Source organism: Schistocerca gregaria, chromosome 2, assembly GCF_023897955.1.
Source record: "Schistocerca gregaria isolate iqSchGreg1 chromosome 2, iqSchGreg1.2, whole genome shotgun sequence".
Lineage (NCBI taxonomy): Eukaryota > Metazoa > Arthropoda > Insecta > Orthoptera > Acrididae > Schistocerca > Schistocerca gregaria.
In genome coordinates this window covers 309,912,479-309,930,498 of record NC_064921.1, presented here as the reverse complement: position 1 = coordinate 309,930,498, position 18,020 = coordinate 309,912,479, and the positions used below count along the sequence as shown (strand labels likewise).

The 18,020-nt window shown below is 42.0% G+C and overlaps 1 protein-coding gene across 1 annotated transcript in view; it reads left to right on the top strand.

Annotated features, from left to right (window-relative positions):
• Positions 1–1,597: 1,597 nt before the first annotated feature.
• The window catches only part of LOC126336136 (pickpocket protein 28-like), a 145,937-nt gene continuing 129,514 nt past the window's right edge, over positions 1,598–18,020 (top strand). Inside the window, exon 1 of the mRNA XM_049999626.1 lies at positions 1,598–1,616. Coding sequence (XP_049855583.1) covers positions 1,609–1,616 — 8 coding nt within the window. The 5' untranslated portion in view covers positions 1,598–1,608. The remainder of the gene's footprint in view (positions 1,617–18,020) is intronic.

Here is an 18,020-nt window from a genome sequence, read left to right as displayed (position 1 = left end):
TTGAAGAACCTGATTCGGAAGTACGAATTAATTGGCGGTTTGCGAATTGCTCGTGAGAGAGGCCGACCGCCAATTGTTCCACAAATTGTTGAAAAGTTACTGTTGCTATGGCTCAGAATGTTGGACACCATATGCGATCTTGAAGCAGTACATAACCTGTGTAAGGACAGCAGAACATTGTACAGGATGGTCTGTCGTTGTTTCGGGCACCAATAGAGAAATCTCCACTGTGATTCCAGGCTGCCTGGATACAGATGGTCGTCATATTGAGCAACGTTTGTAACCTGGAACCCAAAAATGGTTCGCCTGGAAGGCGACGCGTGGGTCTGCTCCTGAAAACTTAAAGGTTGGTCGAATAAAGGAAGGGAGTAGGACCAGGTGAGATACGATTCTCGGTACAGCTTTTTACGTCAAAGTACATTTAATTATTACTCAAGGACATACGTAACTTTACACTGAAGAGCCCGTAGATGCGACTGGTACAGGTGTCAACGGTAAGGAATACTAGTAGTGAGACAAACTACCATTGAAGTAACAGAGTCAATAACGGCCCCCTATGAAGTAGAAACAATGTTGCTAGGTCCTCTCCTCGGCATCAAATGGGCTGACTCTACAGCGGTGCTCGTAGAGCTGAACAGCGCCTGCTAGAGGGAGCTGTCATCGGTGTCTGTAGTAGTGCCAACATAAGAACTTGCCCCTACGCCGTGGCATCATAGCTATCGATACCACAGCTAACCTCTCATCTGGAAATTAAAATATATTTGTTTCAATGATTTATGCACCGTATGTCCTTATAAATGTTTCAAACCAATTGTCGTTGTTCTGGAACCGCGAGACTGCTACGGTCGCAGGTTCGAATCCTGCCTCGGGCATGGATGTGTGTGATGTCCTTAGGATAGTTAGATTTAAGTAGTTCTAAGTTCTAGGGGACTGATGACCACAGATGTTAAGTCCCACAGTGCTCAGAGCCATTTTTTTGTCGTTGTTCTACCATCACTCGTTTTACATGTCGACGTCCTGAAATAGGGAAAGTTTGATTACAACCACCCTGTACTGCACACCAACAGATTCACTCCAGGCGTCCTGTGTCAATCCGCGCCGTCAGTCAACTGATGCTGACAGAAAATTTACGCTTTGCAGAATCCGTTAGAATAACGACTTGAAAACTACGAACGCAACTGTTGCATAAGGTCTTCATTCGATCTGAAATGTCGTAGATTCAGTTCTCGGTAGAATGATTGACGTAAAGATGAGCACGGCGTCTGACTCGCCAGTCGGATATGAGTCATCTGTACGGGCCAGGTAATACTTTGAAAGAGCAGAGTCAGAGCGGCGGCGTCGCGCAATTAACGCCAGCTGGGCCAGTGGTCGTTTAGCGGGCAGCCGCGAACGGAGGCTGGCTACGCCCATTTGCCGGCCGGGTCTCGCCGCGCGGTGCGGTTTCTCTCGCGGGACGCTCGCGGGCGGGCGACGCGCGAGGCGCCGGCCACGGATCGCGTGGCTGTCCCTTGGCACGGAGCTGCGCATGCGCGCAAAGCGTCGCGCCGCCAGCGTCGCGCTGTCGGAAGATAGGGCCCACGCCTCCGGCGTCCAGTCGCTGCGGCAATCATGACGAGGTGAGTACCGTGCCGGCCTCAGAGGCGCTTCTGCTGACGAGCAGTCACCAGTTAACTCTCCTAATTCTCGCTGCCACTTACGGCAAGACTACCTCGCAAAAGTACGTCGCTACCCTTCATCTTATTCTTTCTCTTTTTTTTTATCGTTTGCTTCTCCTCAAATACGAACATTAACTTTAATTTAAAGCTAAACAATCTTTGTTACTTTTGTTGCGAAGAACCGAGTTAAAAAGATGCCTCATATTGTCTTTTTGTGCCATGATCGATTTCGAAGCTTCTAGCATCATCACTTGTAGCCGATACACGTACTTCAGATCGTCATCGATTTGCAGTACGCTCGTTTATGCAGTGGCCTTCAGTAACGTCCACTCTCAAAACAAGTGCCATAGTAGCATACACGAAGAGATTTCTCCCCTCCGTACAGATCCAGCACGATTGAGTCTTTTAAGATACATTTACTATATTTTTATACGTATCTATTCCACACAGCTGTCGAACTACTTACGTCAGAATTATCACTTGTGATGGCTACTGACATAGAGTGGAACTGCAGAAGGCTTCACAATGTGGAACTCATGAACTCTTATCAATTGTCAACGATTAATTTTAACCCATTAAATACAGCTCTGTGAAGCACCTGTTAGAAGAAAAAGTTCATTATTTTCCATAACAAGTGTATATTACCATACGTCTACGATTTCTTCCAGCAAGATGAAAAATCTATGATTAACACAGATATATTTTACTTTGACTGCAAAGTAATAGTTGCTGTAAATAATTAATTACAGAAAAGAAACCCTTCAGTTACTGTCACTCACTTCTTACTCAATCGTTTGAAGAATAAATGTCACTATTTGTTTCTTAGTATCAGTAAGAGTAAAAAACAATAGTAAACCCATTGTGTCATCTTGAGTATCGCATCGTGAGAAACAGCAGTAAAAGACATAGGAACCGTAATGTACTGAGGTATTTTATTATTGTCCTTAACATAAAATGTTTCCCGATACATCTTCTTTTTTTTTTTTAATCAGTTTAGAAGACTGGTTTGATGCGGCCCGCCACGAATCCCTCTAGTGGGCCAAGTGACAACTTCTTCATCTCAGAGTAGCATTTGCAACCTAGGTCCTATATAATTATTTCCTGGGTGTATTCCGATCTCAGTTTTCCTCTACAGTTTTTACCGTCTACCCTCTACGACGATGAAAGTTATTTCCTGACTCTTAACAGCTATCCAACCATGCTGTACCTTCTTCTTGGCAGTGTTTTCTCTAGGCGCTTCAGTCCGGAACCGCGCTGCTGCTACGGTCGCAGGTTCGAATCCTGCCTCGGGCATGGATGTGTGTCATGTCCTTAGATTAGTTAGGTTTAAATAGATCTAAGTCTATGGGGGTAATGACCTCAGATGTTAAGTCCCATTTGTCAGTGTTTTCCCTGTATTCCTACTTCGCCGATTCTGGGTAGAACCTCCTCAGTTCTTATCGGTCTACTTAATTTCCAACATTCTTCTACAGCACCATTTCTCAACTGGGTTCGATCCCCTTGCTCAAATGCTTTGATCTTGTTCTGTTACGGTTTTCCCACAGTCCATGTTTCACTACCATACAATGCTGTGCGCCAAATATATACATTCTCAGAAATTTCTTCCTCAAATTAAGGCTGATGTTTGATAAGAAGAGGATTCTATTGGCCAGGAGTGCCCTTTCCTCTAAGGCTAGTCCGCTATTGATGTCCTCTATTCTCCGTTCATCCGGGGAAGCGGAATTTCTTAACTACATATTGAAAAATGAAGAGAACCGCAGTGGAATTGCATATCCACATTATTTATTCGGTGCACGACCGGTTTCGGAACATTTACACTTCCATCATCTAGTGTAAAAAATAAAATCAATCATCTGCGGTCGCCCTACCCCAGTGTTGCCGTGGAATCACGACGTTATTTGGGTGACGATGACGTCTGATGACTATTTAATTATATTTTGTAGACCAGACGGTGGGAATGTTCCGAAACCGGTCGTGGCCCCAATAAAAGATTGTGAATTAAGCAATTGCCCTGCGGGTTTCGTCGTTCTTCAAAATGGACTTGTACAGTTGCGGTTCCACATAGAAAGAAATCTTTGTGGTTAATTTCATCTACTTCATGGTCCACATTCGGTTCTTAAGATTCTCGCTATTCTCACTTCAGCTACTTCTCATTACTTTCGTCTGTCTTCGATTTACTGTCGGTCCATATGCTGTAACCATAAGATTTTTCATTCAATTTAACATATCTTGTAATCCTTCTTCGCTTCCCCTCAGGGTAGCAATGTAATCAGTAAATCTTATCACTGATATCCTTTCATCTTGAATTTTAATTCCATCCTGGATCCTTCCTTTTATTTCCGTCATTGTTTCTTCGATATACAGATTAAACAGTAGGGGCGAAAAATTACGTCCTTGTCCTACACCTTTTTCAGTGCGAGCATTTCGTTCTTGGTCTGCCGCTCTTATTGTTCCCTCTTGGTTTTTATACATATTGTATATTACCCGTCTTTCCTTACAGCTTGCTGTTATTTTTCACAGAATTTCAAAAACTTACACCATTTCACCCTGTCGAACACGTTTTCCAAGGCGACAAACCCTATAAATGTTTCTCGATTTCTCATTAGTCTTACTTCCATTATCCGATGCTCTGCAAGTAAAAACATTTCGGCAAAAAGCGAAGACACTGTGAAGTACACTAGTTACACTGCCTGTTAATTGTATTTTACACACACTTCTTCCACAACATGGACAATTTATGTTTCTCAGTAATGGTCCTCGTATTAATTAGGTCTGTTTCTGATCAATTCTTTTTTTATCACCAGTATGAACAATACGTAACATACTTCTCTTTGACCTTGTAACTGTAAACGTTGTGCCTGCTCCTCAGTAACTATATCAATAATATACTGTTCGTTATTCTCGACCTGAAGGCGTCTCTGTGAGCTACTCAAATGCATAGCACCGTAATAAATAACTCATTGACATAAAACTGTGATACATTTAGAGAATCGTGTGTATGTGAGATACGTCCGGACATAACGAGCTTTTGGTGGTACTTCCTGACCTTTGTGTGCATCTGTGCCTTGTTTGGAGGACGAAAGAAAGGAACAAACTTAACCCTGCACCTCGCAGCTGGTGCTACTGGTGACAGAGCACAGGCTAAAATGAACAAGAGTCATTCAGAAAATCAGGGATGGTCGTTTTGAAATTGTCTACGAAAACGTAACATCTATAAAGAAATAAAAATAAGAAAAGAACAACTGCAGTAAGACTTTCCGTTGGAAGAGACCGCAGTCTGGTCAAAATGCCTCTCCAGTATTCATCAGACGGTACATGATGGAACCAATTGTTTGAAATGGACATTCGTTCCTAAGGTTAATCAAAATATCTGTAATTTACTACTTATACAAGTCAACGTGAACATTCAAACGGAAAAAGTGGTTGATTTTGAACGTTTCATTAATTTCGATGGACCCGTTAATTTTTACCGTCCTAAATAGAAAAAAATGAGATAAGGAATCGTTCGCAAATGTTTTAAACGAACCATTCTCGAATACTGCTGTTCAGAATAAATTGGCAGAAAAGTAAATGAGGAAATGAGGAACTTGTATGAACTAGCTTATTTCAAATGTGAATCTTGTGCCCAAATGACTGCGTCATCCCATTCGTTATGTGGTTTATGTTTGAACATAAAAGCATTGTTTCATCATTCCGCACAGGAGATCTTTCCTATCTTACATACAGGGCAAACGCTAAGTTCTGCGGTCAGTATATGCACATAATAGGTCTGAGGGCAAATATGCAGTGCTTTTTTATGTTTTGTATCGAATCTACGTGGGTTAAATGTCATATTATTTTATGGTGAATGCATAGCACAGTAATAAATTACTCATTGACATAAAAGTGTGATACATTTAGAGAATCGTGTGTATGTGAGATACGTCCGGACATAACGAGCTTTTGGTGGTACTTCCTGACCTTTGCGTGCATCTGTGCCTTGTTTGGAGGACACATAAATGACTTTATTTGCACTGGCCGTCTAAATTACATAACTCTATAACAAAAAAACCGTTTAGAGAGCTTATGATTTCATGTAACCAGTATTGCCTGTATACGATTTCATATTACTTCCTTTTCAAGTTCAGAATTGGCAGTAGTGCTAACCCAGTTTTATACGAGGGTTGCAACTTTAATAGTGGCAACCGTCTCTATGCTGTTCATTTTTGGCACACAACCTACGACCAGCGTAGAGGCAGAAGTGATGACACTTTCTGCAGGACCTGGCCATCATTTTGCAGGACAATGCTCAAGCAATTACATTGCAAGCTGTTACTGATTTGTTTGACTGATGCTAAGTGCTATACCACCTACTGCACTCCCCTGACTTAAGCCCTCGTGAGTTCAACTCGATTTCCAAACTGAAGTAAACACTTCACGGCATTCGCTTCAGAACCGCTACCAATTCGTCGGGCAATAGACCACGCCGTTCTAACTGTCAACACAACCAGCACTGCTAAGAGTATCCTACGACTTCCACATCGCTGGTAACGGCTTGTACACAATGCTGGTCACTACTTTGAAGGTCAACAAGACTTTTAAACACGTATGTATTTTGTACAAGCTGAAAATAAATAGTTGCCACTATTAAAGTTCCAACCCTCGTATATTCGACGGAAGAAATTAGTGAAATTTTTATGTTTCAGATTGAAAAACCGTTTTACGCACTAGTATCTACATTTGTCTTCAGTCTTCCATTTAGTGGAGCAAGAACATGTACGCGGTCTCACTTCCCCTTTCCAGTCGCCGTCCTGGAAGAGCAGCTGAAAACTGTTGTTGGTGATATCTATTTAGCCTCATGACCTCCAAGTATCCGGACAGTGAAGTTACGAGTTTCTTTGCAAAGATCCATGTCGTTTTGAACCATCAACATCAAATGTGCTGTGGGCACAAGGCAGTTTCAACAACTCTAAAGCGGCATACAGACGATAATGGAAACCTGATACCATCTCACAGCATAACATAGCAGTCGATATCCCACAATCGTAGGTCTGCCCCAATTTCCTGACATTAATATACGTACCTTTTTACCCTCATTAGCAACCCTGAAACATCTTAAATATTACTTTTGACAGCTCGTTCGTGCAACCATGTAACAGAATGAACATCGCCTCACGTTATATGCATAACTGACACATAACCCAGGAACTAATCGAATGGGTTTATTCGAAATGGTACTCCACTATTCCAGTCAGATGCCCGCTTTAGGGTGAATCCTCTTTCACAGATTTGGTCACTTCAGTCGTCTTAGCTCCAGCAGTTACTGTAGTACCACACCATATGTATAACGCGTTTCCAAAAGTGCTGAAATACATATTTTTTATTTTCTGACTAGGTAACCGGATGCCACATCTAGCTTCAAAATTCCTTTAATTGCGACATTCTTTCAGAAAGCCTTTCATCCCCTGTTTCCCCCCCTTCAGGAGTGGAATTTCAGACAATCCTTTCTTAAACGATGCCTTCAGTATAGAACCCACACCCGCCCCAAACTTCAAGTTTTTTTTCTTAGTGGTTTGGACTCGGCGATGATGAGTCAGCGGATCGGTCTGACCCTGTTTCATACTCTTAGGGGTAGAATTTTCTAAAACAATATAACACTATTTTTATCTCTAACCAAGAAGCCAAATTTTCAAAGATTTAGCTCCAACAATGCATTCGCAATGAAATACTTTCGTAAAACGTTTTACCCCCTATTTCATTCACCTAGGGATTCAATTTCCAAAAACAGTGAAATGCGTACGTTTTATTTCTAACAGAGAAGCCAAATACAAATTTTCCTAGATTTACTTAAAGAATGCTTGTACAATGAAATATTTCCATAAAAAGTTTCATCCTCCGTTTCACTCCCATAGTGGCTGTATTCCCAGAAACAGTGAAACAGGTTTGTTTCTAACTGGTAGATTTAACTTTAAAAATGCTTTCATAATAAAATATTTTCGTAAAAAGCAGTTCATACCCTATTCCACTCTCTCAGGGCTTCATTTTCCAATTGAAAAACATATTTTTTAAAAAAAATTTGTAACCGAGAAATCAAATACCAGTGTTCAGTTTTAAAAATACTAACGTATTTCTTCAATAATGATATATTTTCAAAAAAAAAAAACACCTTCCAGCCACTATTTTACCCCCTCAGCGTTAAATTTCCAAACTGTTGAAACATGTATCTCTTTATTTCTGACCGAAAAACTAAATAACAATTTTCGTAGGTATAGAATCAAAGTAGCCTTAATTGGGACGTAACAAAGTGCTTCGTCTCCTGTTTCATTCCCTCAGGGTTGAATTTCGAAAAATCCCTTCTTCAACGATGCCTACAGTATGAGGTCCACACCTTCTCCAAATTTCAAGTTTCTGTCCTCAGTGGTTTGGACATTGCTTTTGATATTCATACATTCCATAGACAATGAACAGATGAGTGCGCTAGTTTGACGCAGAAACTTAAGGGATAGCTCAAAGATTTAGAACCATAGAATAACGAATCGTGTAAGTTACTTCAGCATTATAGGCATACAATGATTGATACATTAACTCCAGAAATAACAGCGTAAGTTATTGTTAAGATAATAAAGAAGGTACCTACTACACACGCTACAAATCTGAGCTGTTTGCCGATTGCTGGAAACTACAATGTGGACAGGCACTGCAGAGTCAGTAGCATTTTTTTCTTCCATTCTCTAGGTGTAACTTATTCAGAAGGTGGAAAGTGCCATTTTCCCTTTGTGATTATGTTTTCGATCTCCGCAGATCCCCTGAATTTGAGAATGTGGGTGCCAGAACATTTCTTAACATTATTTGAGACTTAAATGGGGATACTTCCATGTGCAAATCGACGGACCGTTTCTTTCCCAGCATTCTTAAACCCCATCCGGAACCAGGTCTGGGATAATATCAACATCCACATCACGTTAAACTGACATTGAAAGTGAGCTGCAGGAGGACTATTTTGTTGATTTAATTAACAAACGGAGCTAACATTCATTCACGTTGGATAAGATTTTATGTGCTACGCTTTTTGGGTGCAAAATATCGATTACATGCAATTCGCCAATGAAATTCTTCTCTACATAGATAGTGACCTGACGTGCTACGGGAAAGTGTAAGTAATGTTTCGATGTCACCCTGAATTACTGCCATTATGTTAAGTGTGCGGTAACACACAATGATTACCGCGAGGGATAGCTATCGAAAAACGCTTAGGTGAGCTGTCCCATGCCCCTATGGGCCCGACAGACGATACTTCATTGCCACCTAACGGATTACGTGATGGATCACTATGAAGCTGTTAAGTAAATTAGTTTCTGATCTGTGATCTTTGGCACTGTACATATTCACAGAGGGTAAGCATAATGCGAATAGTCGATTAACGATATCCGGCTAATAGACTCGAGTACAGTATTATAACAATACAGGGCATGTCATTCACAGCCTCATCCCTATACCGTGTATAAATTACGTAGTTACTCAATAACGCAGACATGTACACTTACAACATAAGTAATACGAAATTTTCTATAATCAGCTGTTTTATTCTACATTCTGTTGCTTCCTCAGTATTGACAGTATAAATAAATTCGTACTTTATTACGATTTTAAAGTTAGAAATTGTTCTCTGTTATATAAATTAGTTATAATGTTTCAGCTCTAAGAAATCAATGGACATGGTCATTCTCATGTCGACTGTTAATCCAAGTACATTAAAATGTGACCATCTGATACCTCCTCTAAAACAAATTTCAGTTCCTCTTGTGAAAGAGAGAGCTCTTCTGTCATTTACCAATTAGCTTCGCAACATGGTAACATATTTTAGCGACCGTTTGCGTGTTTTTGGCTTCGGAAGAACAAAGTCTTCTGCAGGCTGTGCTAATTCTGCTGAGAAGGCAGACAAACAACTTGAAGTTCTCCCCTCGTGTCCTCGGCTTCCTCTGCTTTATTTAGACACGCGTGCTCCGAGTTCTGTTCTGTGTTGTTGGCAGCATGACGACTACACTATCTCTTCATTGAAGATCAGAAATTGTAAAAATGGAGCAAACCATTAGTTCACATTTCAAGTATATAATGATGCACAGTGTCTTATCGTCCTGAAAGAGTGCTACATTGAGAACTTTGGCTACTGCTGAAACTATATTTCATCTGCAAGATTTCCGCTTCCAATACTGTTAAGGGATAAAAGCTGTTGTCTCTATTTCCTATTTACATCGATTCTTGTTTAGTGACAAAACGTAGAGCACAAAAAATAAATAGTTCCCTCATATCAAAGTATACTGCTAATGGCCTCATTACGCACTGAGATCCAGAACTCCTCCGACAAACTTTCTGAGGTCTGAGGTTCTAATGATTAAAATACTTCTCGATGCTGTACCTTGTCAATGAGTAACATACTTTAATTATAAACTTAAAACCAACGTTTTGGCCGTATTACAACGACGTTCTCTTGCCCTACGAAATGCCTTTGTAATACGGTAGGAACGTTGGTTTTAAATTTATAATAAAACTATTTTATGCAATGAAGTAGTACAATACCCAAATTAATTTTAATTATCATGACATCGGCCACGGAAGACTACGTATTTATTTCAGAGGCACTTTCTCAGTATTTTGGTATAAAGGATCCACGGTCTCCGGCAGCTCATTACAGAGTAATAAAATAATTATGATTTATTCGTTTTGTTACAGCAATCATCCCTGTTTATATCAAAGATCTACACAACAGTGATTATACAATCAACAAAACGTAACACATCCGGCAGAGCGTAATGCAGCAACCATTACACAGATGCAATATTGCTGTGGTGTGGGTGGCGTCTATGTGGCAACAGTTCAAGATAGCGTCGTTCTGCAGCTATACAATCGCATTCAGTGAACACTTACACGAGCTGCATATGGGCCAACTTTTCAACAGTAAACCTAACCATAATAGCACTGTGTACAACTCTGAACGCGCGTAACTAGGACTGTTGATATTTTTAAAAATGTCGAGCATCCGATGTATTGATATTTAAAAAATGTCATCGTAGGCCCTCGATGTCCCGGAAAAAGTGCCAATATATTGAGATATCGTAGGAAAATATATGAACGTACCGGACTATAAAAATATAGACTGCACATTGCAAATATATTGCCTGTTTTAGAGTCGTATATTTATTAAGTACTGATGTAGTATTAGGTATTCTGTACGACAACAAGCTAATAAACTATCTATCCCGCTTAGCGATAGCCACTTTGCTAACAATGGTCATTGCTTGTAAGTGGGACAATGAAAGGTGTCCGATGGGTCCGTCGTTCGGTTTCGTCACATATCGAATGTGTCTAGACCACTTCATATTGACTTCCCTGTTTTTTCATTTCTGACAACCATAGCGAACTAGTAGCTGTAACGTCAACCTTGCGTGGAGGAATTAAACATTGAATTTTCTGTTCGTAGCGTCGATCGCAGATTACATCAGCATTTTCCCTCACTCTTCACCGCCCACAGCAAAGACCAATATTGTCATTTAGATTTGTGCTCATCATTTTCAGCTAGTGTTATTAAATAATGCTGATGTGAAGAAGTAATACTCTAACAGCGTTAAAAAAATTTAATAACGTAGCTGTTGTGCTATTTCTTCACATCAGGAGGTCTTGTTACTGCATTCACCCCCCCCCCCCCCCCCCCCCCCCCACGTACATTCGGAATTCTTCTTTGTGCCACCTATACTTGCTCCACGCTGTCAAAGAGAAAGACTGGACCTGACGAAAGCTCAAAAGGTAGTAAGATCCTCCACAGGGTGAAAGTAAAATTATGTTCCTCTACAACTTCAAAAGAACAATTTCAAGTATTTATCAAAAATTGCGAAAAAAATATAATACAAAACAAAATATTGATACTCGATATTGACACTTCGATATCTGCATGTCATGGGAACTACTATCGTCGATACGTATTGATATCTTTTTGGCAAAATACCGAGATACCGATGTTTTACCAACGGCCCTATTCTTAACATAGAAGTAACAATGCAAGGAAACATAACCCTGGACAGGTAGTGCAGTATTAGTCGACCACAATATTATTCCATCTGAGCGAGGACGCATCTGCCGCCTTGTCGTGAGTTTTTATTGTGTAATTCCGTAACTACACGCTGAAGCGCTTTTCAGTATATTGACAACTATCTTGAAATCATGACACTGCAATGCGTTTTCCTTACTCACCATTGTACTTCTTTACAGTGACGTCACAGCACGTTTCTTATAACGGCCACGGGAAGCCAATTGAAGTAATATCGTGATCACGTAGCACTGAATGCGAAGTTGAGAGCAAGGAGATGAAAAGGGCGTTACTGTTGTCAACAGCAGGTGTCTCAAGCGAATGGAAAAAAGACAAGCAACGCACACTAATGACATTGGCATTGCAGTGCACTATTTTCAGTGCAATATGGATACGAAGCTAATTGGGACAAAAACCCAAACTAAATGAAATAGATCTGTAACTAGCCGCCTGATACCGCGTGTCCGTTATACCAAAAAATTTTCTGAAACCAGATCTGAACAACCTCTGAAAGTTTTTCGGTGGAGTTCTGCTTCACTATTCTATTAATTATAGTTTAAAAATCATCAGTAATGTCAACTACAATAGGACAGCGTGTAATCTGCGATGTACCTCTTTTTAACTTTCCGTCTTATTCGCTTAACCATTAATAGAACAACGCTTTAACTATTAAGCAACTGAAATGTACTTTGCACAAACAACACCAAGATAAACGACGCTGTCACCTAGAACATAAAATATACTTAACTGTACATCCATGCCATCACGAATAACAAGTTAACTCAACGTGATGAAATTTTGAGGTTTGCCATCATATTTACTGTACGTATAGAAACAGGTAAATATTACTGCAAAGCCGTGTTGGAAGTCAGTTAAGAAATGTCAGTTTACAACCGTGTACGAATGCTTCTGTGTGACCCGTGTACTTCCGGAAAATGAAAAGAAAGCTTTTAATATCTACTGGAGTACTGCTGTTTCAGTCACAATTGGAGTGGACCCAACAAATGAATTCCGTGAAAGTCTTTTTGGAAGCTGCCATAGTTCAATTGCATCCTAAGAATAATGGTTCCATCTTCATGTTTGGAACTTGTGTAATTCATCTTCGTAAATGGAATCTGAATGGCATTAGACTTTTATGTATATAGCGTTCTTCGATTAACCAATCAGATATCTTATTAATGTTCTAGATTGGGTTGGACTATCTGAGAGAGGCAAGAGTATGCAATTGTGTAATTTCGAAATTGACAATGCGAAATGAAAAAGAGTAACATCACTAAAACATATGTATAGATTATCGAATAACAATATATGGATTTCCTTTATAAGGAAATTACATAAGGCACGGGGCTGTAGGCTCAGTATCTGCACATTAGCTTCCCTTCCATTACTCCGAAGTTGGGCAGCCAGCGCAGCTGCTTGCCGTGTAAGGAACCGGCATTCACTTCCTGTTGCTGCTCTGGATTTTTCCTTAGTGGGAGGACTCGAACGCCGTACATTCAGCCTCGTAAGGGAGACGGAGGGTTCAAGTGTGGTGTTGGACCACCCCTCAAATCTTCGTTGACATGCCAGCTTGATCTGCAGCGCAGCTCGAAGTCTAGGTCTGATTGAGAGATGATAATTCCGTTGGCAGCCAGTGAATTCAACGAATGTGAAAGCCGAGTAAAGATAATGGTGCAAATTGACCGGTAGCGAAGCCTATTGTTTATGTCCGAGCCATACTGAAAAAATTGAAGGGGGGAGGGGGGCGGTATGTAACTTTTACCCAACTGAGGAGCTTCTTGAAGGATCAGTAGTAGCTCCAGAGACAAGGAACCCGACAGCGAGCGGGAGAGACGTCCCTCCACACCGCCTCCCGTGACGCCATTGACACAGCGTGACACGGCTGTCGGTCGCACCCGAATGGCCCGTTTGGGGCCAGAATCCGGAACTTTACCTTACTTTTACCTTCCGTTCCAATAAGCTGAGTGGTTCAGCTCTCCCTGCAATACACGAAGCCACCTCTCCAATAGCCTGCTCAGATTCTTTAAAAATGAGTAGAATTTTATGCACGACACACGCATAGTTTCCATACCAACTACAGTACTACCTTCATTAAAATCAATATCTGAAAGTTTTTTTATTCAGATGGTATTTTGGACCCGCTTAAGATATTTATGGTATGCGACACTGCCTTCAAACTCATTTTCATTGGCCCTCTTGGGTTAATTCACATTTGATACCATGGTCTATGGCGAGTCTTATTACTAATAAGCATCTGTTTGAAAATTTTATTGTTTTGCATTGTTCTACGATCGGGTCTCTAAATGACACATAAATATGTCAAGACAATTTTTAAGCGTCGTATAGTCGGCTGAAGAGAGCAAAATACCACATGGAAGCAATTCCTAGGATGTGGCTATGCCGTTTCTGCGAATTGCCTCCTTCTTCGAATCGTATTAATACCGCAAGCTTTTGAAGGACAGAATCTGAGAAGTAGGAAACAGGTACTGACGAAATTGAAGCTGTGAGGAGGAGTGTTAGCCGTTAACGGATAGCTTATTCTGTAGCAGAATTTCCGGCTTAAGGAATTATTCTGTGTTCGACTCCCGATTCCACCAGGAAGTAACAAAAAACTGCATCACCGGTTCAACATAAAGCCTTATTCTGGTACTACATACGTAGTTGTGCGTTGGGTTAACCATACAAACATGTAGGGGTGGGGTTGGAGACGTAGAATTCCACAACAGATGCTCGATATTTATACTGGCTTAGTTAGTCTTGACACAGAGGTCTGTGAGACTGCAGATTGTCTTTACAAGTTGAACTAATACTGAATGAGGACCAATAAATGCCGTTGGACTCGTGTATGGGCTTAGGAGAACCGAATGTTGGGTACGGCCAAGAAAACTGAGTAGCGGTGTGCAAACCGAGAAATAGAATCGGGATAAGTACTGTCGGATGAACCACCTGAAGCAGACCTTGTTTAGAAGGCTGTTCCAAGGAAAAACTTGAAACTAATAAGTGGTCTCAGGTGTAAAGATACAGATATCGAGATACCTGGCGCGTTAATATGTACCCAATGTACTGTGTTAGTTGATTTTTCTCTGCATCTAACACTCTTCCATCTAACACATCTCATAATCTACTAACTCAAGTTTTCTTCACGGTCGCAACTGCACCATAAAGTGGACTATGCCTGTCCATACAGACTGCCCGTTTTACGTCCACCCGTCCACACATAAGAACGTAATCGGATGCCAAGGGTATAGTACTGTGTCAAATGTACTTTGAGGTGCTAACCACCTAAAACCATATTACTCGTAGCAGCAATAAATATTATTGTGCGAACGAAGTAAATACTGATCTAATTCTCTTCGGTACACTGTCATCAGTGTAGATATCAGCACTTACACTCCTAACACAATGTATATACCTTATCATGAAAATGTTGCTCTTACGTTCATCAGTATCTCTGTGATCACAGTGATGTCACATATTTGTTCTGATAAAGCTATGTAGTCCGTAAATATGGTTGGATGGCAGCCCAATTAAATGGATGAGCAGGTCATGCTGCAACTCATCAAAATCTTCGTCCAATTATGCATCTGAAGGGATGTATGAGTAGTTGATCATACTTTATCAAAGTGTGACTCTATCAAAGTCGTTTTGCGAAATCTTGCAGCAAGAGCTGAAGAGCGTCCGCCGCCGTTAAGTGAACGGTTGCACCATTTCACCTCGGAGAGAAAATACCCGATTTAGTAAAACTGCAACACCAAGAAGAAATGCAGATGATAAACGGGTATTCATTGGCCAAATATATTATACTAGAACTGACATGTGATTACATTTCCACGCAATTTAGGTGCATAGATCCTGAGAAATCAGTACACAGAACAACCACCTCTGGCCATAATGACGGCCTTGATACGCCTGGACGTTGAGTCAAACAGACCTTGGATGGGGTGTACAGGTACAGATGCCCATGCAGCTTCAACACGATACCGCAGTTCATAATGAGTAGTGACTGGCGCATTGCGACGAGCCTGTTGCTCGTCCACCATTGACCAGACGTTTTCAGTTGGTGAGAGATCTGGAGAATGCACTGGCCAGGGCAGCAGTCCAACATTTTCTGTATCCAGAATGAACCGTACAGGACCTGCAACATGCGGTCGTGCATTATCCTGCTGAAATGTAGGGTTTCGCAGGGGTCGAATGAAGGGTAGAGCCACGAGTCGTAACACATCTCAAATGTAACGTCCACTGTTCAATGTGCCGTCAATGCGAACAATAGGTACCCGAGACGTGTAACCAATGGCACCCCATACCACCACGCTGGGTGATAAGCCAGTATGGCGATGACAAATACACGCGTCCATTGTGCGTTCACCGCGATGTTGCCAAACACGGATGCGACCATTATGATGCTGTAAACAGAACCTGGATTCATCCGAAAAAATGGGGTTTTGCCATTCGTGCACCAGGTTCGTCGTTGAGTACACCATCACAAGCGCTCCTGTCTGTGATGCAGCGTCAAGGATAACCGCAGCCATGGTCTCTGAGTTGATAGTCCATGCTGCACGTCGTGTAACTGCTCGTGCAGATGGTTCTTGTCTTGCAAACGTCCCCATCTGTTGACACAGGGATCAAGACGTGGCAGCACGATCCGTTACAGCCATGCGAATAAGATGCCTGTTATCTCGACTGTTAGTGATACGAGGCCATTGGGATCCAGCACCTCGTTCCGTATTACCCTCCTGAATCCACTGATTCCATACTCTGTTAACAGTCATTGGATCTCGACCAACGCGAGCAGCAATGTCGCGATACGATAAACGGCAATCGCGATTGGCTACAATCCGACCTTTATCGAAGTCGAAAACGTGATGGTACGCATTTCTCCTCGTCACACGAGGCATCACAATAACGTTTCACCAGGCACTGCCGGTCAACTGCTGTTTGTTTATGAGAAATCGGTTGGAAGCTTTCGTCATGTCACCACGTAGTAGATGTTGCCACCGGCGCCAACCTTGTGTGAATGCTCAGAAATGCTAATAATTTGCATATCACAGTATCTTCTTCCTTTCGGTTAAATTTCGCGTCTGTAGCACGTCATCTTCGTGGTGTAGCAATTTTAATGGCCAGTAGTGTACTCGTCTGTCACAGACTCAGGTGGCTCAGGTGCGTGGCATAAAGTCCATGTCCCGTCAGGAAATTTACCATACCACGGCTGGGATCGATATGTTTTAGTTTTAGTCTTTCTCTGATATCAGGGAAGAAGTTGTAAGCTCGGCAGTCCTTGTCACTATTGTCCCACTCGCTCTGCAGGTATCCACTCGCCATGCTCTGAGTTGGCGTATTGTCTCAAGCGGTGCACCAGTGGTCTGCCGAACCTGGTCTAGTCTCCCCATCCTAAGCCAGTACATTGCCGCACGGTATCTGACGGTTATATCTACAGGGAAGATTCCCATCACAACGCGTAGTGCATCGACTGACGTTGTGCTGAAGGGCCCCGTCAACAGAAGAAAGACACTTCTTTGCCCCTGGCGTACATCAATGCTGTTGGTAGAACAGCTGCAACGTGGACCGCTGTGATGCGTGAAAGAACAGACTCAGTGAAGTTCTGAAAGGTACAGAGCAATGCCGACTCCCGTGCCGCGACCACGTGCGCCAGGTGTCTCGAGGTGAGGATGCACGAGCGAACAGCCCGGTGCAGGTGGTTACGCAGATTCTCTGTTGGATTGCGGAAAATTCATCCTGGTGACTTTCGAACCACGCACGTACACTGTGAGCTGTGTGGGATGTTCCATTGTTGTGCTGGTAGATGTCATCGAGCAGAGGAGAAACAATTTGCAATCAGAGGTGGACATTGTCCGCAAGGACAGATGCATTATTATGTTAATCCGTTGTGCCTTCCAGTATGTCGAGATAACCCAGAGAAATCCGTGAAAACATTCTACAAATAATAACACTCGGTCCTGATTGCAAGGTGTTTGCTTACGCCATAGGCGCCAAAGGCCATCTGTTCGATGGAACATAAAACGTGTGCCGACCGGTGTGGCCGTGCTGTTCTAGGCGCTTCAGTCTGGAACCGCGTGACCGATACGGTCGCAGGTTCGAATCCTGCCTCGGGCATGGATGTGCGTGATGTCCTTAGGTGGGTTACGTTTAGGTAGTTCTAAGTTCTAGGGGACTGATGACCACAGATGTTAAGTCCCATAGTGCTCAGAGCCATTTGAACCATTTTTGAACATAAAACGTGTTCATCTGAAAAGGCCAGCTGTCACCATTCCTTGGACGCCCAGTTTCGAGAAAATTCAACCCTTAGT